At 35.8% G+C, this 23786-nt stretch overlaps 1 protein-coding gene across 1 annotated transcript in view; it reads right to left on the bottom strand.

The window, feature by feature from the left end:
• pibf1 (progesterone immunomodulatory binding factor 1) overlaps positions 1 to 23786 on the bottom strand; it is a 186768-nt gene that overhangs the window by 100281 nt on the left and 62701 nt on the right. Inside the window, exon 10 of the mRNA XM_039745337.1 lies at positions 22342 to 22440. Within this exon, the coding sequence (XP_039601271.1) occupies positions 22342 to 22440 (99 nt within the window). The remainder of the gene's footprint in view (positions 1 to 22341; positions 22441 to 23786) is intronic.

Raw genomic sequence — 23786 nt, 5'->3', positions numbered from 1 at the left:
ACCACTACGTGTTGCAATCGTCATTGAGCCACTGGCAGTTCACTGTCGAAATGCTTATGAGATAAAGGAGATTATCACAGAAGGACTTGAACAGAAAATTTCTCTATATACAGATGATATGGTACTGTATATAACAGACCCACAAAATACTGCGCCTGTATTCCTAACAGCAGTAACAGAATTTCAAAAGATTTCTGGTCTCAGAATTAATTTGGCTAAAAGTGTGCTCTTTCCAGTGAATTCTCAAGCACACAGTATTAGATTGGACACCTTCCCTTTTATCATCGCTGATCAGTTTAAATATCTAGGGGTAAACATCACAAGTAAACATAAAGCTCTTTATCAACAAAATTTCGCTGTCTGTATGGAAAAATCAAGCAAGACTTGCATAGATGGTCAACCCTTCATCTCACCTTAGCTGGAAGAATTAACACTGTTAAGATGAATATCCTCCCTAAGCTTCTATTTTTATTTCAAAATATTCCAATATACATCAATAAATCGTTCTTTTTAAGAAATTAGATTCAACCATAATCTCATTTATTTGGAATTCAAAACATCCACGTATCAAAAGAGCGACCCTAAAAAGGCCAAAGGTGGCATGGCTCTACCTAACTTTCTATTTTTCTACTGGGCAGCAAGCATACAACATATAAAAACCTGGACATTGACACAAACAGATAAACACATACAGGCTAAGTTTGCAATAGAAATAAAATTCTGGAGTTCCTCTTTATATTCCTTGCTTTGCACCCCAATAAATGCAAATTATTGCCAATATACTAATAACCCAATAGTGCTTCACACACTCAGAATATGGAACCAATGTAGGAAGCATTTTAAGATACAGAATCTTTTATCGGTGGCACCCATATACAGTTTCTAATGTCTGAAAAACATTTGGGATTAAATCACTTAGAGATCTGTACATAGACAACATCTTTGCATCCTACGAACAATTACATTCTAAATTTAACTTTCCAGTAACACAATTCTTTCACTATCGTCAAATAAGAAACTTTGTAAAACAGAACCTGCCCAATTTTCCTCACCTCCCTCTATGCTGGAAAATATATTGATCAGTTTCAAGGGCTTAGACAGCATCTCTGCAATATATAAAACCATTTTACAGCCCCTCCCTTTCAAAGACCCAAGAGGACAATGGGAAAAAGGATCTCTCACTCAACATATCAGAAAAGTAGTGGACAGTAGCAATGCAGAGAATTCACTCGAGCGCCATATGTACAAAGCATACAATTATTCAACGAGCACATCTGTCTCGCTTAAAATTTTCCAAAATGTTTCCAGGGCAAGACCCAACATGCGAACGCTGCAATCAAGTTCCAGCCTCACTGGGTCACATGTTTTGGGCCTGCACCAAATTAACATCATTCTGGACCAAAATTTTTAAATGCCCTTTAGACAGCTTTGGTGTCACAATCCCTCCTAACCCATTAACAGCTGTGTTTGGTGTTCTTCCAGATGAGCTTAAAGTGGAGAAGGACAAACAAACGGTCATTGCCTTTACTACACTACTGGCACAGAGACTTATCTTACTCAACTGGAAGAATCCTAACTCTCATCTTTTAAGTCAGTGGGTAACTGATGTTATATATTATTTGAAATTGGAAAAAATAAAATTCTCACTTAGAGGATCTGTACAGAAATTTTTCAAAACCTGGCAAGATCTAATCAATAACATTTTAGAATAAGCTTTTAAAGCACTAAGGAAGCAGATTCTCTCCCTATTCTCTTTTCTTTTTCTTCTCCATTCATCTATATTCACTTATTAATTTATCTATACTAGGTTTAAGTTTTATTCTGCTTCCCATGCTCTCTTTCTCAGGGGTGGGGGTTGATTTGTTTTCAATCCTATTCTTGTTAAAATTGATATATTTGTATGGAATGTTGTGTGATTTCAATAAAATAAAAAAATATATTATTTTCCTTTTGTGTATGCATGCAGCATCCAAACTGTACAAAATGCAATTTAGAAGTAAACAGGTAATCAACACAAGAAGCACCATGGAAAGCCATACCTCACAACACCAAGTTGGAATATGGTTTATTTCTATAAAAAGAGACCATTCAGGAAATGAGACCTTATAAATAGCAGCATCCAATCAGTGAAGGGCTACATAATAAGCACGAACAAAGCAGAACACGATAAAAGTTTGTACTTTCAAAATTCTACATTTCAACCATCAACATTACTATGTTGAGCAGGTGTTTTCAGAAGTACTGTATACTGCACTGGAATGAGCCTTCAAAAGATTCCATTTATGAAGGTTAAAAATGCCAGGGTAGCATGGACAAAAGGCAAAAACAGAAAGTAATGTCTGCATTTTTAAACAAAAACACAGTAATGTGGATGTACAGCAATTTTGAACAGTTTTCCCCTATTACGGCCATAAAAAAAAATACTTTATGAAACTACAATGCAACGTGGTCGGACACAGCATCTTTTTGCTCTCCAGTCTGGTGCTTTGTTTGTTTGGTTTCATTTTTCATTGTCAAGTTGTATCACAAAACCATTTTAAATTCCCGCCAGGATATAAATGACATTGGATTACAGTATAAATTAAACATTATAAACCACTTTCAGCGGATTTAAAACATACCAGAAAATATACTGAGAACAACAGAGACATTGTGGATTATTATCGGACGCAGTAAGCAACGGAAATGTCAGAGGGAGAGGAAACAGAAGTGAGTATGCCGATAGGGTCTACTGGCTAGACTAAGAAAGCAAACCCACAAACCTCCATTACATAGCATATTTCTCATCAATGCGAGAATAATTACTTATAAAATGGACGAGTTGCAGCTACAAATTGCTGCAAATATTTTCGTAAGGAATTGTTGTATGATGATCATAACTGAGACTTGGCTTCACCCACAAATCCCTAAATAATACAACTAGCAGATTACACAAACCACCAGCTGGACAGAAACAAAAATTCGGGTAAGAACAGAGGGGTGGTTAATACACGTATGTGCACAATTACTTGCGCATTAACAGCAGAGTTATTGGCATTGTTCCCCTAACTTAGAGGTTATGTCAATCATTTGCAGACCATGCTGTTTACAAATGGAGATAACTGTGGTGATTGTGATTGCTGTTTACATTCCACCTGATGCAAATGTTAGTATGGCTCTTAACATCCTTTATACTAAAATACTAACTCTTTAATTTAATATTGTTTATTTTTATCAGTATGCTGCTGCTGGAGTATGTGAATTTCCCCTTGGGATTAATAAAGTATCAATCTATCTATTGTCACAAAACTCACACAGAATCATAGAAAGGTTTGGGGCAGCCACCCGTATAATTGGTTTCCTGGCTGCAAAAGTCGTTTTTTAAATGAATACTGCACTGATGTGCACACAACTGAGAACAGAACTGAGGGACTAGGGAAAAGGTGCAGGTTTTTAAAGGGGAAGACAGGAAGTAAGATCATATGGTCTTCAGCCATTGGTTAGAGTCCGGACCTGACATCACAGGGGCCGGGGCCGGCAAGGTCTTCTTCCATAGGCTCAGTCCTGGAAGTGATGTCAAGAGAGCCAGGTGGGATCTCTCATGAATGGTCTACAGGAAAGGAAGAAAAAGAGTCAGTGCACTCTGCCACATCCCAGAATGCTTTGGAACTGCCTTTACTCAAGCCCTTTAGATGCCTCCCATGCGCATGTTTGTGACACTATCTATCTAAAATACACAAACAGCAGCAGGCTTATCCCAATGAAGTACATATCACTGCTGGCAACTTTAATCAAGTATGTTTAAAGACTGTACTTCCTAAATTCACCCATTATATTAAGTGCTCCACTGGGGGTGGGGTTGGGGGATTTAATACAATCAATCATGTGTATTTAAATACATTACTTAAGTCAGTCGGATTATCATTCATTGCTCCTCATTCCAGCACGCACACCCTTCAGAAGGAGGACAAAACCAGTTATGAAGACCATAAATACTTGGCCTGAGAGTGCTCTCATTTAGCTCGAAGACTATTTTGCACAAACAGATTGGGATATGTTTGAACAACAAGACTTGGGGGAAATGTGACTGTCCCAAAGAGGATCCAGGAGTTTCCAAATCAGAAACCCTGGATGACAAAAAAGTACAGACACGCCTTAAAAACATAACACCCCCTACAGGTCAAGTTACAGGGTGTTTTGCAGTACAGCCAGAACTGACCTGTGCAGAGGTACTGTATTAAACAAGCCAAAGAGGCATATAAGAGTAAAATAAAAGACCACATCACAGAAGACAACCCTCAGCTGGTGTGGAATGGAATTTAACAAATTACAAACTACAAGGGCAACAACTCCAGGTCTGTCAGCTCCAATGTCTCATTGGCGGAGGAACTGAACCATTTCTTTGCCAGGTTTGAGGTAAGGAGGCTCAACATGACCACACCAGCCTCCAGAACCCCACACTCACTCTCCAGGAACATGAGGTGAAGCATGTGCTCAAAACAGGGAAACCAAGGAAGGCCACTAGCCCTGAATGAGTATCTGGGAAGAAGATCCAAGAATGTGCTGGCCAGTTTGACTGGGTCTTAACAAAGATTTTGAATCTTTCTCTGGCATCCACCCTGCCTAAAATCATCAATCATTATTCCTGTCTCTAAAAAAATAGCCACAGAGGTTAAATAATTACAGACCATTGGCACTCACACTGGTAGCAATGACATGCTACGAGAGATTGGTCTTACAACATATTAAATCCTGCCTCCCATCTACTTTCTACCAGCATCAATTTGTTTACAGATTAAATAGGTCTGTAGAACCTGAACCATGTAGACCAAAGAGGAAGCAATGATCTTTGTAGAATACAGTTCAGCAAATAATACAATAATCCCTGACATATTGGTAAGCAAGCTGACAGACCTAGGTCTCCCCCTTCACTATCTGCACCTGTATAAAGGACTTTCTGCCCACAAAGGGTTAAACATGACCCTCGTCTCCCCTTTTGCTCAGCACAGAATTTACACAAGGAACTATGTGTTGAGCCTACTATTTTACTCATATGAGTGCACCCTACTGCATCCAACAAATACTATAATTTAATTTACAGATGACAGCACTTTTAATAGGGCTCATATTAGAAGGAGATGAGTTGGTCTACAGAGATGAGGTCCAGAGACTGACAAAATGTTATTCAGTGTATAACAACACTGAACACCACAAAAACCAAGGAACTCATTATGGACATCAGTTCCTTTTTAGATCAACGTAGACCATGTAAGAAAGGGTGCAGACCTTCATATTCTTGGGAACCCACATTTCAGAGAACCATTTCTGGTCTGAGAAAACGACAGCAATGGAGAAAAAAGCACAATAGAGACTACACTTTCTTAGTGCGCTCAGAAAAAAACAACTTTGAGCAAAACTATTGGTGGCCTTTTATGGTTCAATCATCAACAGCATACTGGCATTCTACATCACACAGTATGTTACGCTGGATGGACAGCAAAAAAAAAAGGCAGCACACATCATAAAGGATCCCTCACACCCTGGTTACCACCTGTTTGAACTGTTGCCCTCTGGTCCACATTATAGATCTTTGAAAGTATAGACTGATAGATTCAGAAACAGTTTCTTTCCAATGGCCAGAAATAAGCAAATTAAGGGAGTTTAAATAATTCTTTAGTCAGTGCTGGGAAATAAACTCATACATGCTACTGCTACTCTCATGCAGCTACTCCCCCCTGTAGAATTGTATCATGTTATTGTATTACTACTCATTCCACTGTTATTTTACTCTTTTCAACTATATTTTTACATATAATATTACTGTTTCAATTGTTTTTCCCCTCAGCTTGCTTATATTATGTGTTGTAGCATTTGTAAGTAGTGTTGTTTTTACGGTTTGTACCCAGCTGGAGTGGCACTTGCAATTTCGTTCTAATTATTTTACAATGACAATAAAGGCTTTCTAATTCATTCAACTTAAATTCTGCTAAAGAAAAAAAAAAACTTTAGATTTCATATCTGTGAGAGAACCACATTTCTTCATCTGACTTTCCTTTGCTGAAATATCATGACAAAGATGTGTTAACAAATACAGAAACATTTTTGTAAGTGGTGATATTAAAAAGAATTTTACCTTATTGTGAACCTGTTTGCCAATTTGATATTTCACTTTTGACAACCTTTTACAGAATGGAAACTTCAACACATAAAGTATTTATGCACTCTTGCATTTATTTTTCTTTCAAGTAAATCAAAGTTAAACATTCATCCTATCTTATCATATAAATGATTTGTCCAAATATTTTACAAAAAAAAGATCTATTAGGAACTAAAAATAAATTAGATTTTAATTAAAAAAAAACTCTGCCCACCATCATTATATGCAAGTAGTATTTAAGGAACATTGTACTGTTCACAATTCAGAAATAAAAGAAAAACTAATCATAAAAACCAATGAGCATGTGTCACTTTGTATTTGTTTATTAACATTTAGGTTAACAATTAGTCAATGTACTATATTGTTAAAGACAGCAATATTTAAAACACACAGTATAACAGTAATAGATTAGTAATTCTTAGTAGTAGTAGTAGTAATTCTTTTCCATTGAAATTAGGTTGAGGAGTTTACGAACCTATTTATTTTTTCCATGTATTCATCCAAAAATAGATATGGTTCAAGTAATTTTTAAACCCTTCTGTATTTCAACAGCAGCACAGCATCTGTCATTGTTGGCTCAGAAAGAAGCCCCTATGTGATCTTGAACAATTTTATTCCTCTGCATAAAAACTCAGAGAATGTTTAACAACTGCACTATAGATCTGCTGGAATCTAAGGCATTCATTTACAGCAGTGCAGCACCATAACTTGAGCAAATATGGCATGAAAATGTAACAATTTTATCTTAAAAAAATTAGTAACAGTAATCTGAACTGCTATTTTAATTTCTTGATTCTACTTAAAAAGCCTGGCCTTCCTATTATAAAGTGGCATAGTGAAGAAAAGTGAAGCCAGTGAATATAATTTAATCTTAACTCAACAAAGCATTACATAATCCACAAAAGAACTCGAGAATTTTCTATATTTCAGGGATGAGAATAAATACAAGAGGTATCAGTCCTTTGGCAGCATTATGTAGTTGGAACAGTATGTCTACAGCAAAGCAAGTGTTTCTAAATGCCATCATTATTCAACTTTTACTTTGTCTGTAGGGAATTCAGCACTTAAGTGATTAGTATCTTTGTCATTTTTCTCTTACCGAAAAGAATATTTTACCTTCGACCAGGTAGTCCAAGGTAAAATATGATTTTCAGAAAGACAGAAATGACAAATACACACACACGCTAATTAAAAATCTTAAATTCTGTAAAAATAAATAAATAAATACATAAATAAATAAATGTAAGTTTTTACCGGGAAGCTTAATTATCAGAGAGAGCAAAATTTTAGAGAAATCACAAGAACCTACATATTAAAAAAAATAAATTAATAAAAAATACCTTAAAGGAATACTTCACTCAAAATTTTCTTTTCTGTTATAATTACATTATTGATGATTTTAAATAAGCCTTTACATTACAGTCATAACACCTCTGTGGGTTAGAGACTGAAATGAATTCTAGTGCACCTTCTGAGGGGCAAATGCAGTTGAAAATTAAAATAAAATTGTAATATATAATAAAATTTATTTTTATTATTATTTATATACTTTCAGAATCAACACAAATGCTTAAAATGATGCGGTGATACATAGAATATTCTGATTGAAAGAATAAAACTCTCAGTGTGTGACAAATATAACAATTTCCTTAAGAAAACAGTCATATATTCACAATTAAAGCTGTGAACTTCATATTTTTTGTTACAACCAGTATAAACACCTTTGCATATCTACAGAGGTGTGGGGGAAGGGGTGTTGAAGGCACTAAGTATTTTCATCTACCTGTTATGATAAAACTTGCATGCAGAGAGCAATAGCCTTTACTGGTAGCAACATGCAAAATGCACTAACCAACCTTGGAAAGAATGCTACTTAAAACACTTTAAATAAGATATTCTATATAGAATTAAGTATCTTATCTATTCATGTACACAATCAGGTGTGCTTCCCAAATGGCATAATTTTAATACATCACATTTTTACTCTATTATTTAAAGCCAAGAACTACCAAAGCATACATTATCAACTGCAGAGAGTTATAAAGCAAAGATACTGTCTAAACAAATAAAAATGTGGGACCCAGTTGTTGTCCTGCCAAAATCTATCCTAGAGTAAGGAGTAAATGGTAAAGTTCCAAAGTAGAAGTTATTGCTAAGCAATAACTTAAGTGTCCACAAGAAGCCTGCCAAAATGCACCTGCATGACTTTCTAAACACAGATGTATCAAAAATTAAACATGGGCCCTCTAATATGTACCACTGCTTTGCACGGTAAAAAAATATATATATCATACCAGGACTCAATGTTCAATGGTATTTATAGTCATACATCAACAAAAAATATGCATGTAGATGTTTTATTTATTTATTTTTTTAAACTAACTGCACTTATTTGGATGTAATTACTGTCAAGTCTCAATGTAAGCATGTTAACATACTGCTGAAAAAAATTAAAGGAACACTTTTTAATCAGAGTATAGCATCAAGTCAATGAAACTTCTGGGATATTGATCTGGTCAGTTAAGTAGTAGAGAGGGTTGTTAATCAGTTTCATCTGCTTTTGTATTAATGAAATTAACAACAGATGCACTATAGGGGCAACAATGAGACAACCCCAAAAACAGGAATGGCTTAATAGGTGGAGGCCACTGACATTTTTCCCTACTCATCTTTTCTGACTGTTTTTTCACTAGTTTTGCATTTGGCTACAGTCACGGTCACTACTGGTACCATGAACGATTCCAGGACCTACAGTTTCACAGTTAGTCCAACTTATGCAGGATGGCACATCAATACGTGCCATTGCCAGAAGGTTTGCTGTGTTTCCCAGTACAGTCTCAAGGACATGGAGGAGATTCCAGGAGACAGACAGGCAGTTACTCTAAGACAGCTGGACAGGGCCGTGGAAGGTCCTTAACCCATCAGCAGGAACAGTATCTGCTCCTTTGGGCAAGGAGGAACAGGATGAGCACTGCCAGAGCCCTACAAAATGAACTCCAGCAGGCCACTGGTGTGAATGTCTCTGGCCAAACAATCAGAAACAGAAATCATGAGCGTGACCTAAGTGCCAGACATCCTCTGGTGGGCCCTGTGCTCACTGCCCGGCACCGTGGAGCTCAAATGGCATTTACCATAGAATACCAGAATTGTCAGGTTTACCATTGGCACCCTGTGCTTTTCACAGATGAGAGCAGGTTCGCCCTGAGCACAGGTGACAGACGTGAAAGAGTCTGGAGAAGCCATGGAGAACGTTATGCTGCCTGTAACACAGTTCAGCATGACTGGTTTGGTGGTAGGTCAGTGATGGTCTAGGGAGGCATATCCATGGAAGGACACACAGACCTCTATAGGCTAGACAACAGCATCACAACTGACAGTAGGTATCAGGATGAAATCGGACTGACTGTCAGACCCTGTTGCTGGTGCAGTGGGTCCTGGGTTCTTCCTGGTACACGACAATGCCCATCCTTCATGTGTCAAGAGTATGCAGGCAGTTGCTGGAGGATGAAGGAATTGATACCACTGACTAGCCCCCACGCTCACCTGACCTAAATCCAATAAAACACCTCTGGGACATCATGTTTTGGTCCACCAGACGCAGCCAGGTTGCACCTCAGACTGTCCAGGAAGCTCAGTGATGCCCTGGTCCAGATCTGGGAGAAGATTCCCCAGGACACCCTCTGTCGTCTCATTATGAGCATGCCCCAACGTTGTCAGGCATGCATACAAGCACGTGGGGGCCATACAAACTATTGAGTATAATTCTGAGTTGCTGCATTGAAATTTCGGCAAAATGGTCTAGCCTTCTGCATCATTTTTTCATTTTGACTTTCAGGGTGTCTTTGAATTCAGCCCTCTGTGGGTTGATAATTTTCATTTTCATCAAACGATGTGGCATCCTTTCGATTCTAAAACATTATCCAGTCCATATCAGTACAGATATCCAACATGATTTTTCCCATTGAGATATGATGTGTTTTCAAAGTGTTCCTTTTATTTTTTGAGAAGTTTATATTTTTCACTTATGTTAACCAGCAATAAATATACCTAGATTGCAAATGAAGTGGTGAGGTGCAAGCTGATTAAAGAGGTTTGCCTGTGGTATCTGTTTCCACATGTGTAGCTAGTGAACTCTGACCTCACCAGCTAATTGTAGAAACACTTTTCCGGGATGCCTTACATGCTTTAGTATTTAAATGACTCCATAAAAGAAATAATATAAAGTACATTTTTACAAAGTACTAACTGTTTAATTTTCTCTTACAAAAGAGTCTGCTTGGTGCAGAATGTTGGATTGACCAACTATTTTAAAATTTTTCATCTTTTTATTTTGCTTCTTTGGTAAGGGTCACAATGTGTTTTTAATTCATGCATTATAAATCACTTTCTGAAAGTTGTACCGTTATTAGGTGATAATGGAAGTGTTTTCAGAACAAAAGCAAACTTGAGTAACCTGAGCTTAACAGTTTTCTGAAGGCAGCAATGTGGTAGAAAAATATACTACATTTATTAAAAAGAAATAAAAATACATAAAGTTTTCATTTGGATAACTCTGAACAAAATAACATACGGCACAAACCCATTAAATCATGTAGCTTAAGTGTAAGATGTAAAGTTTCTAATGCATAAAATACAATTGATATGAGATTGTTAACCATGTTTAGTTTCCTAGTGCAAGCCATTTTTAAAATCCACGATGCATTTAAATAAACTTTCATAATGCAGATCAGCTGCAGCATCCTTGCCTATTTTGATAGCTAAATTATAATTCATCTGAAAAACTGCACAAAAACTCAGAAGCAACAAAACTTTAACCAAGAAAGCAGCTGTTTCTTGTTCAGAGTCCCCAAGTCTGTAGTTAACAGCTGCCAAAAACATCCTCAAAGGGAACTCCATAATTCATCTTGGCAAAAGTTAAGCAGAATTCTAATATAACATTTTTTTCACTGCTCATTTATGAGCACTTTGCTGCCAGATGCACAGGCTGGTACAACTTTAGATAATATGCAGCTCAGTTATGTAGAAAGAAATGTGTGCTCATATTTTATTGCAACCAAACTAGAGCTACATTACCATAAGATATACTGTAGTAATATTTTGTTGTAAATAATTATACATTTTAAAATAAGAATGTGAAAGTAATGTTCTATTATATTTCAAACTCTTGGATATCTGTAGTATGATTGGGGCATTTCATGCTCAAAACTGTAAAAAGAAAATGTGTTCTTATGTTTATGGCAGAGAGTAAACAGCAAAACACAGTTTCATATTATCTTGAAGGTCTTCTACATAGATAAACATTTTAGTTAATCAAAATAAGCTACAAAATAACATTGTTTATAATGCTTTAAATTTCACTCCATCAGCCCCAATAATTGTGAAAATATTTAGATGTTTCATGTACAAAATATAACTGAAAAAGATTTAATGAAACACAAATCAGCTCTCTATGGATCAATGAACTTTTGAGTTCTTTAATTAAAAACTCTATTAGGATAGCTATATTCCCTTTCATACTGAAATGCAGACAAAATAAATAATACTCTACCTAACATGCCTTTTATATATATACACAAACACACACATTCAATAAATTAAGCTACTTTTAGGATTCAATAATAATTACATATATGATGGAATTAATATAACAAAGAAAAAAGATCATGCATACGTATCAACTGGAAAAACAAAAGAGACTCAAAAAATATTACACTAGTACAAAACAAAAAAGTTGTTGATGTACAATACAGTAATAATCAAGAAACAGAAAATGTACATAAAAAAACAAATTATAAAAACTAACAAACAGATATATAAATTGTATGAAAAAGAAGCTCAAAAAGAAACCTGTTACTTAACCAGTGAAGTAACGTTAGACGTCTGGAAACAAGTGTATTGATATACACATATAGAGAGAAAATCAAAATAAAAAAATACAAAATTAATAAAATAAAAATGAAAGACAGGAAGTACTGAAAAAAATATGACAAAGATAAATCTAAGTTCAGGGTTGACAATGAAGAGAATATAATACAGTATGAAATATAAAACAATTACCATTATAGAGAAAATAATGTCCAACACACATCAATGAATCTAATTCAATTGATTAATCTATACACACTAAGTTTTTAACTGTACTGTATTTTTTTTTTTTTTAATTCCTGAATTGTTAAGTTCACAAATTGCAAACGTCATGTAATTATAACTCATTACCAAGTTATTTCTATGGACAACAAAAATATCTTAGCAGAAAATTCCAAAACTATTGATGTCATTTACACATGATGATTGTGTAAGGAAAGATGTAAGAGAAATATTAAAAAAGAGTATTGGAACTAAATGCCTGTTCACAAAACTCAAAAAAAAACACAAAACTGTGCTATGTATTTGAGAAAAACTAGACAACTGCTACATAACCAAAGAAAAGAAAACAAAAAGGAGTTAAGAGTTACATAAACCATAACAACTACAATGCTCACCTCTAAATCAATCCACAAAATTGAAAATGGAAACTAAGTTATAAGCATCTATTTATAAATTACAAAATGAAAGAACAAGCAAGCTGCAGCATAACCAAGCATAAACATGGAGGTCTTAAGCCATAAAATCATGACTCATACCTACATGTTAATAAACAGGTATGAACATCTACAGAAACTTGCTCTTACAAATTTTAAATTGTTCCTGTTTAGATTAGAAAATGGAAAAAAGTGGGTGGGGAGAACCTGTGTGAGGTGGGAAAGACACATAATGGAAACGAAAAAACTGCAGAAGAAAATGCTACAGAAAGAAAGAGGCAGTGCTGTGTAGAGGTTAAGACTTTGGACGTCAAATCCTGAGGCTGTGAGTTAAAATCCCACTACTGACACTTTATGACCATGAGCAAGTCACTTGGCCTGCCTGTAACCAATTGTAGCAGACATTTTGTAAGTCACCTTGGATAAAAGCATCAGCCAAATAAGTAAATGTAAACAAAACAATACAAAAACACAATCAGCAAACATAGACCTGTAATATCCCCAACTCTAAAGTGCACGGTACATACATGATTTATTACCTCTTCTCAGCTTAAATGAAACCATAATATCTGTTGACATATTCATTGGTTGCACCGTTTTAAGATTATTTTTGTCCATACTGGGATTTAATTTGAAACCCATTTGTCCATTTTAAAATATATCTTTTCAATTTTTTATTATTAACTAAGAGAGAAAAAAAGTTTTTTGAACACAGCTTAATACATAATGTAAATAGCATTATTAGTATGATTATTTATAAAATATAATATTTGAATTTTGAGTACAGTGTACCAAATTCTACTCTCCCACCAGGTAACTTGAATAAATCTTTGCCTATTGACAATTTTCTGTTATAGGAAGGGGATTACTACCCAGTGTACTTCACAGAATATTTTTATAGAAAACATCTACACAATCAGATAGAAACACTAACAGCTATTATAATAAAATAAACTAGGATTCAGGATGAAAGCAGTAGTGCGGTGTAGCGGTTCCCGGGGAATCTGTGATGCGGGCAGTTCTCTCTTAAATGCACAGGTGAGGTGTCGTCCACATCCATAATTGGTGCTGGGAGCTGCTAATTGCCACATCTGATCCACGTCCCCGTGATATATAGTAGCGTGAGGTGGCTAGCAGGGGAGAAAAAAAGGAAGAAAAAACGGACTGAGGTTGCAGGAGAGGAAGGTGGCTGGAAGCAGGTCGAGGAAAGCTGGTGCAGGAGAGAAGGCAAGCGAGCAAGTGCAGTCTCGCGCTGTATGCAGGAAGCTGGAAGAGGCGAGCCCGAGTGGGGTGTTTGGCCGACAACCGACGGTAGTGGTCGCTCCTCCTGAGTGCTTCTTGGGAGCAGGAGTGACCAGGAGCAGGTTGGCTCGCCACAGCAAAGGCAGCGGGAGTCGGAGATTTGGAGTAGAATCCCCAGAGTGAGCGTCCTGGCCGTTGGGGGAAACCAAGTCTCGGTCTGGCAGGGGCTAAACAAAGCCAGGGATCGGGAGGCGACCAGTAGAGCAGAAGGTGGTCAGCTGCATGTAGGGTGACTCCCCAGGTACATAGCCTGGATGAGAGAAGCAGGGGAGTCACCAGTAAAAGAAGGAACCGTACTTTGTGTTTTTAAAGAGACTGCTTCTAGCCGTTGTTTTAACCTTATTTTTATTTATTTATTTATTTTTTTAAAGGATTTTAACCTCCACCCTTTCACCTGTTTTATGGATTATTTATTTCAAGACATTTGATACACTGCACTTTATTTAATTTGGGCACTTTGTTTTTGTTTGTTGTTTTAAATTAAAGCACTTTTGCACCATCCCCTTGCTCTGTTGTGTCTCACTGCCTAGCTCATCGGTGATATTACTAACGGTGTCAGGTTCAAGGGCTCCCAGAATGAAGATGGGAGCATGGAACGAACCTGCATCACCACAAATAGACTTAGCAAAAAATGTTTATATATTCCATACATATTACATAAATAGCAATTGTAACATGATTAAAAAATAAATCTCTTCCTTTCTGTCCAAACCCACTCCTTAAGATGGCCATACTCCTTCAATGGGACAGTAGACTATAACACAAAGTTTTAAAGTATATAGAATGTTCAAGTCTACTATATATGCTGAACAAATTTAAGTGCATTTTATATTAGAAATTACTGTGGAATTAAAAAAAAAAAAAGTCTGCCATTTGTGTGCAGTGAGAAAAATTTAATTTAATGGAATTCTGAAAAATAAAGAGGTTATAAAAAATAACTTTCTAATACTCCATTTAAGGGATTTTAGACAGCTGGATAAGTGTTTTTATTAATAATGTGGTGTGTGTCAGGGTCACAAGACATACATTTATGAAATACAGTATGGCTACAGTTACTGAACTTGATTGAAATTGCTCATCACCAGAATATTCCAAGGATAGCATATAAAATAGCACAAAAAGATTAACCAGCATATACATGGACAGAATACTTATGAACTGTGCCTTGGTGTGGAATGGTAACTGTTAAGTCTTCAGTTGAAAGGCCCTCCAAAGATTGTTGAATGCAACCCAACACACTACTGGTGTCTAGCTACCAACTTCTGAGGACGTTTGGTGCAAACACTATCTGTGGAGGGTGAAGGGTATCATCAAGGACATTGTACACACCAAGCTTGGATTGCTGAAACTACTTCCATTTGGGAAAAATTAAAGAAGCCTCCTCTGTGACACTAATAAGCTAAGAAACAGCTTCTTTCCTTTGGCAATAGATCTTCTAAACTCTACGCTACAGCACTTAAGCCTATTTCATTCCAGTCCTCAGTACCTCATTGCTCTTGATGCACAATGAATGTTCATTTGCACAGGGACAAATCAAATAGTTTGTGCAGCCTTGCACCTTGCATATGCACTTTGTTAGGCTGCAATGAATTGTGGACTCTATCACTCATGTTATTGAATCGCAGTCCTACTTACATATCATGTCTTTGCACTTTAATACGTTATTATATTTTTACTAGCTCTGTTACCTGGCTTCATCCATGAAATTTCCAAACACAATGCCTTTGTAACAGCGTCTTGGACTAATCAAATGTATCAGAAATATGAGGGCCCTTCAAATAAACAGGAATTTATGAGCTACACTTTATTTATTGAATACAATGAAACGACTTGCACACTATTTTTCTATGTAGTTGTCTGCCACTGCAATACACCTGTTCCAGTGCTCAGGGAGCTTCTTAATCGTAGTCTTTTGACTGTATATTGATCCATTCTTGAACAGCATCAGTAACCTCCTCATTTGACTTGAATATCATCCCTCCTAAAAATTCCTTAAATGGACCGAAGAGATGATGGTCCCTCTCTGAATGACTTGCACCAATCATGCACTCTAGACCAGAGGTCCACAACTCCGGTCCTTGAGGGCACCAGTGGCTGCAGGTTTTCATACTAACGCTTTTCTTAATTAGCACAACATTTTTGCTGCTAATTAACTACTTTTGAATTATTTTTAATGAACTTGTGTTTAAAGATTTGTTCCCATGAATTGCTACATTTATTTCCTTAAATGTCACCCAAACATAAATTAAATGTGAAGTGAGTGAGCCAACAGAAGACCAACTAAGTCAGGGCCTCAAAATCTAACCAATTCCACTCCAACCAGTAGCTTAATTACGCTTTGATTCTTGCTGTTAAACACATTCTTTAATTCCATGCCTTGTTGCTGGTCTCATTATGCCGTAGCATACATTTCCAAAACTGTTGAATTTCCAAGAACACTGTTAAAATGTTCTGGGGACATGAGCAGATCAGCATTCCTGAGACCTTCACCTTTATTTTCAGATATTGTATTATCAGCACAGTTTGCTGCTCAAGTTTTGGTTCATTTTACATATTATTGTTTGGCTTCTAATTAAGGAAAAAGAAACAATTAAGTGGTCTGAGTCTTCAAGAGCAATTCAAATAAATTTAATTCAAAAGAAATTAAATTAGCATCAAAAACAGGATCATTAATTAAGAAAAGGGAAAACTTGCAGCCACTGGGGCCTTTCAGGACCGGAGTTGGGGACCCCTGCTCTAACCTGAGAGACACACTAATACCCAAACTGATTAAGCCTTTTTGGATAGATGGATAAATCTGATATGGAAATGACTCCTTCATTTGTCAAAAAATATTAATAATTTGCTATGCAAAACACTACTGTGTACCTCCTATTCCGACATTTTTACTTAGCTTTTGTTGATGGTCATCGCAAAGCACAATTTTACCGGATACTGTACTCTTTTGAAATCAAACTGTTAATTAGTAAGAATAAAGGGGATATTGTGTATATATAAAATTTCATCCTGTATCACATCCTATAAAATTTGTAACTTCAATCAGAATTAAATGCAATGCTTTGATCTGTAATCTTGCTCTGTTACAAAGTTTTGGAGGATTTTGATCAAGGGCAATATACACCGAATCATGGTTTACTTTAAATAATTTTGGTATTTTTAAATCAAAGTTATTTCTTCACAAACACTGTATATTTTATTTTGCCACATAAAATTATGTTTTACAGGTAAAGCACTTTTTATAAATTTATAAAATACCTTGTTTGTTCTTCCAGCTGAATGAAAAAGCCTTAAAACTTACCAAAAACATCTACTTTAAAGCAGCAAATTTGTCAATGTATGAAAACAATACAATTAATTTTTTGTATAGCCCAAAATCACACAAGAAATGCCACAATGGGTTTTAACAGGCCCTGCATTTTGACAGCCCCCCAGCCTTGACTCTCTAAGACAACAAGGAAAAACACCCAAAAACCTTAGTAGGGAAAAAAATGGAAGCCGCCTTGGGAAAGGCAGTTCAAAGAGAGACCCTTTTCCAGGCAGGTTGGGCATGCAATGGGTGTCAAAAAGAAGGGGGTCAATACAATACATAGAACAAAACACAAGTAATCCTCGATACAGGATAATAGTAAAATAAAAATATTACAAGTACAGACCAGAATTTAACAGTAGATGATATAACATAATCCTGTGATGGCTGGGATTGGCTCCAGCAGACCTCCATGACCCTGTGTTATTTGGATTTACTTTCTGCTTTTATGAGGCATCATTGTGATAACAAAAGGAAATTAGAAATAATTATTTTTTTCATGGATTTGTGGCCCTATTTTCCTCAAGTTAGGAAAAACATTACCAGTTCACTTGTCTGCTCACAGCCACTATCATGGAGTTATGATGGCCCCAATACCACCACCCTTCCATACCACCCCTTCACTATAGCTATACTCGCCTAATATGTTACTTTTCCTTATGCAGATCTGTTTCTTGTGGTTATGTTTTGCCATGGCTTGTAATAACAGAGAATCAAGAGAAGAGGCTTTGCAGTGAAAGCATATATAGGAGTTTAATTGTATTTTGTACACATAACAATAAATCTAAAATAACTGTTTACTCTGATTTGTATTTTTAATAAAATCCCAATGTTTTTGAAAGATCCAAGCCACCCTTTCTAAAAACCTGCAAATAAGTCAGCCAGCCCTAAAAAGAGCTGCGAATAAGTAGCTAACTTCAGCCTCATAGATGAGTTTATTTTGCTGAGGATGTAATCATAAAAGAATTGAGGACAATGTGTTTAAATGAATAAACTCATGGACACCCCCTCACACTAATCCATCTATAAATACATGAGGAGAACAAGCAAAACCCATGCAGACCACTATACTGTGAAGCAGGAATGAGAGCTCTGCGCTATCACTATCTTATAACATTCAACTGACTAAACTTATGTGTAAAGGTGCTGCTAAATAGATGCTAGCCTGCCTCTGTGTGTGTGTGTGTGTTTGTGTGAGTGTTTTCACCCTGGGAAGAACTGATGGCCTGTCCAATGTTTACTTGTGTCTTCTACCTTCCGGGCCATTCTGCTTTCATGGATGGATGTATGCTTATAACAAGGGCTTGCCTGTATGTATAGTTAAGCATTGACATAAGTATATAATAACAAAGAGTCTTGGGGATCCCCCAAGAATATCTGATATCACATATTTCTATATGATTAAACATCATGTAAAATTAATACTACACCATGAGGTCAACAAAGATGGCAACAACACAGAGTACTGCCAGTAATTTGATTCCATTTTGAGCACTGTCTATAATGTCGTAGATTGTAGTACACATGTCCATTACCAACATAAGGCAGCATACATTTGCGAAATAATGAAAACGGATGGTAGATGAAATAAGTTTCAGTAAAGTGAAATAATACAAACAATTACAACATGTGACTTTTTCTGTTATTACTGTCTAGTTATCTATGCTACAAAGCAGAAACTTCACTTTAAGTCTGGACATTAACATCCAATAACGTCAATAATTGCGCCTGGTGATTATTTTCCAATGTGAATTCACGCCCCTAAATACTGAAAGTTTCCTATGGAGAATGATGAAGTAAAGCAAGGTTAAGTAAACAGCTGGTCTCCTTTACAAATGGCTGAATATCACAACGATGTTTTGCTTTTTTCCCCTTCTTAAAACGACATGAATATGCTGTTTCACAATATGTATTTAATCTCAAGAAGAAGATCAATACCCAATAACATTTTTGGTTTGTAAAATTGACTTATTCAGTAAGTTAAGGCTTTTACCCATCTATAGACTTAAGTCCCCATTAGCCTTATTGTAAGCTGCAAGCACAGAGAAGATATTTTAAAAATGTATTAAAATTGTTTCACTTTAGAATATAATTTAAGTAGCAAATTAATTGTGAAGAGATAACTAGGACTTGAACAATACCAAAGTTATTACATACACCACTGATATTCACAGGCTGCACATTTACGTGGCCCATGAAATGAAATGAATGTTCTAAGCACTGCACAGGAAGAAAATATTGTAAACTATGTATATTGTCCACCTTTAAGTTCCTTCCATGGGGACACGTTTCCTGAGCTGCACAAGCATTTAAACTGGCCTAGGCATGCAACTGTTAGCGAATTTATTATTTTCTCCAGCCGTCTGGAGTTTTTTTTTTTTGTTTTTTCTGTCCCCCCCGGCCATTGGACCTTACTCTTATTCTATGTTAATTAATGTGGACTTATTTTGTTTTCTTATTGTGTCTTTTATTTTTGTATTCTTTATTATGTAAAGCACTTTGAGCTACTGTTTGTATGAAAATGTGCTATATAAATAAATGTTGTTGTTGTTGTTGTGTTGGGCCTAGAGCCTTCAAGTGGATGGGTACCACATATTGGCTATTTCTACTTAGTGAACAGGAGTGTACTGGCACACAGCAGTCTAACATCAATGGGGATGCCCTTGTTCTCCACATTATTGCATGTATTTTACTACAAAGAATCCTTACTGCACCCAACCCCTTTCTTTTAACTGTATGTATATAAATGTGCCATCCAGGAGAAGTTGGACAACCTGTGCAACTTCTGTAGGGTTAAGGAATCGCCTCATACTGCCAGTAGAGATAATTACTCAAGCCAAAACTAGCATGAGTGGAAAACCAGCCAAAAAAGATCAAGAGGGAGAAACTTGAAATGACCTCCACATGTAAAACCAGTCCTGTTTTGAGGGTTTTCTAATTGTTGCCACTTTAGTGCACCTGTCGTTAAGTCCATGAACACCAATACAGCTGAAAGTGATTAACAATGACCTCAGCTGCTTAACCAACCAGAAAATTATCAGACAGGTTTAATTGATTTCATGCCAGGCCCAATAAAAAAAGTGTTCCTTTAATTTTTGTGAGCAGTGTATTTTAATATCATGTAACTTGAAAAATATAGATACAAATAAAATGCTGGTTAAAATACTTGCTTTTAGAAGTTATTCAGTAATAAAGAGAGACAAAAAGATGTTTTCATTAATTCCAAAAAACAAAACATATGTCATTCTAGAAATTAAAGTTAACAATGTGAATATACTGTATTCACATTTTGAAACCGGAAATCTAATTTTATGTAGAACCAAAAACCACAAAGTCAATGTAATTGCATTCACATGTACAGTATATAATTTTTGGGTTACAGTGAGCAACAGCCAATATCAGCAGTACTGTGGCACAAACATGAACACACACTGAGTAGAATACTGAATCAGTCTAAGTGATAATACACAAACAAAAATAATTGCCTTGCTAATTGCAATTCAGAAGTGCTACATCAGTAAATTTTATATGCTGTAAAATGAAAACAATATGCAAACTAGAAAAAAAATTACACATAATGACTGATAATGCCATACCAATGTGACTAAAAGGTTTCAACTGAATTTAAATTTGCAGAGGAACTGACAAAAAACTGTGAACAGCTTGCATATTTATAAAATGTAGCATTCTACTAAAGTGCAAATGAAATTAACTGTCAGTAGATATGATAGATTAAAGGGGTGTTCAAAAAGGCTGTCAACAACTTCTGTATGTTCAAAATTCAGTATTCTAGCAATGTACAGCATGGTGTTAGACCTTCACTGAGCTACCTAGACACAATCATAAAACACTCCTAGTTTACTATCACTACATATTAACACCATATTGATCCAAATATTCTTAATATCAACTGTAAAATTTTCAAAAAAGCAATTGAAGAGTTAGAGAATCAGTGCATACATAATCTCAGTGACTACATAACTGGAGCTTTGTAGGAATTTTGAACAGATCCCTGTCACTACTGTTAACCATTAGTTAGTATTTTTTATTTTTAATACTTGAATTCAAAGTACAGAGTTCAAGGAATGCACATGTAATGAACGCGCCAAAATTCCATAAAATTCAGTAGAACCATTGCTATTAAAATATATAGAAACATGTTTATAATAATACTAAATTGGAGCAACTGCAGATAAACCAGTGACTTATGATTTAACTATGACTTGATGAACAACAGAATATCATATAGCTAGATCATAGGAGGGTGGCACGGTTGCGCAGTGGGTAGCACTGCTTGGGTACTCCCTGCATGAAGTTTGCATGTTCTCCCTGTGTCTGCATGGGTTTCCTCCCACAGTCCAAAGACATGCAGGTTAGGTGCATTGGCGGTTCTAAATTGTCACTTGTGTGCTTGGTGGGTATGTACGCAGCCTGCGGTAGGCTGGCACCCTGCCTGGGGTTTGTTTCCTGCCTTGCGCCCTGTGTTGGCTAGGATTGGCTCCAGCAGACCCCCAAGACCCTGTGATTGGGATATAGCGGGTTGGATAATGGATGGATGGATAGTTCATATGGGATCAGTTTCTAAAGTGGTTCTAACAACTGTAATAACAACATTAGTTTACATGGCCACAACTTATTGCTAAGCAGCTTGGCAGAGAATGCCTGTTCCATCTTGCTTTATAGTAGTGAAAAATGAACACAGGAGAGGTGTAACTTGAAAAACAAATTCAGTTGTAATTGCATTAACTCTCACACAATTAATCGTGGACTACATCAACCAACTAACAGTCCAAACATGAGGAATTTAAGTACGGAATTTTGTTAAGGTGTACTATTTCACTGAATATTTCACAGAAGAGTACTGAAGTTAATTCTTAATGATTGTTAGCTTGACCCACTAATGTTGACACCATTTATCCCATATCTGCTTGAAATAGCTTTCACTTTAATTTTGCTGAAATTAACAACACTGTGATAATGTACATTTCAAGAACAATTATTTTCAGACACTCTATTTTTCTGAGCTATTGCTAGGCCAAAAAAGCAAAAATGGGTTTAAAGCAAACTTCACTTACTGCTCCAAAAGCTGCTCATACTTTGAAACAGAATCTCTTTCAGCTTGAACAGCTCTTTCCATTTCCTGAATTGCATTATCTCTTGAGTCTCTGAGGTTTCTGATAAAAACATTGGTAACAAGAAGAAAATTAAAACATTCATGCTTATGAGAAGACATGCTTAATTCTTGCATCTTACAACGCATAAAGAAAATAATACTCTTTACAGCACATATATGCATAAACGACCATCCCAAAAGCTGCATACATTAAGAGTTTATTTCATAAAGTGCAGCTAAGAACTTGAACAAAATTGCCGTTTCTGTCTCACTATGCCAAGCAAAAAGCATTACCAAATTTAAAATTTTGAAACCCACATAATCCAATTCAAGGTATCAAAGGGCGAAGGGCAAGAACCAGCCCTGGGCCAGGGTGCCAGTCAACTATTACAACAGTCATAAAATAAAAAGTACATATTCTCTAAGGTAAATTATTAAGTTTACATTTAAGGATTGTGCTAAACATAAAATATTATAGGACATACTCAGAAACAAACCTATAAAGTTTTTAGTAAATGTTCATTTAGTTGTTTGCTTCCTACACACAAACTTGGTCTGTTTGTGAGGCTCCATCACCTTTAACATTTCAAGAAAACGCCAGAAAGAGCACCTTATTTTCTAATAATTCCTATAACTGTTCTACCTCTATAAACATCCTGAAACTGACTTTGCTATTTTTATATATAATTCTTTCTAATTTAATCATATTATTTTTCTTCCTTCTAAAGGTGCCAGATGCTTGTTCATGTTGCATTCTTATTAAAGACTAGCTGTCCCAAGCTGCTCCACCCACGCAGTAGTGAAACAGGACAAACTTAAAAAAATCGATAAACAAACAGGTATCACAAGTTAAACGGAGGCAAGAGATATATATATATATATATACACATACACATATATATATATACATACATATATATATACATATATATACACACATATATACATATATATACATATATATATATACACACACATATACATATATATATACACACACATATACATATATATATATACACATATACATATACACATATACACATATACATATACATATACATATACATATACATATATATATATATATACACATATATACAGTGGTGTGAAAAACTATTTGCCCCCTTCCTGATTTCTTATTCTTTTGCATGATTGTCACACAAAATGTTTCTGATCATCAAACACATTTAACCATTAGTGTGATTAAATGCATTATTTTTTAACGCGTTATGGAGCACATGCATCGAAGCTTCTCAGCTGTGCTTGTGCTAAGAAAAGGAAAGATTTTAAAAACAACGTAACACGATTGTCAATGTGACCTTTTGTAAGTAGTGCCTGGAGGATTCAGTGTGGAGAAACTCTAGAGACAGCGTGTGTATTAACTTGTGGATTTTTCTGTGAGTA

The sequence above is a fragment of the Polypterus senegalus genome, chromosome 2 (genome assembly GCF_016835505.1).
Source record: "Polypterus senegalus isolate Bchr_013 chromosome 2, ASM1683550v1, whole genome shotgun sequence".
Classification (NCBI taxonomy): domain Eukaryota; kingdom Metazoa; phylum Chordata; class Cladistia; order Polypteriformes; family Polypteridae; genus Polypterus; species Polypterus senegalus.
The sequence above is the reverse complement of the archived record's forward strand: the minus strand, read 5'-3'. Positions and strand labels throughout refer to the sequence as shown.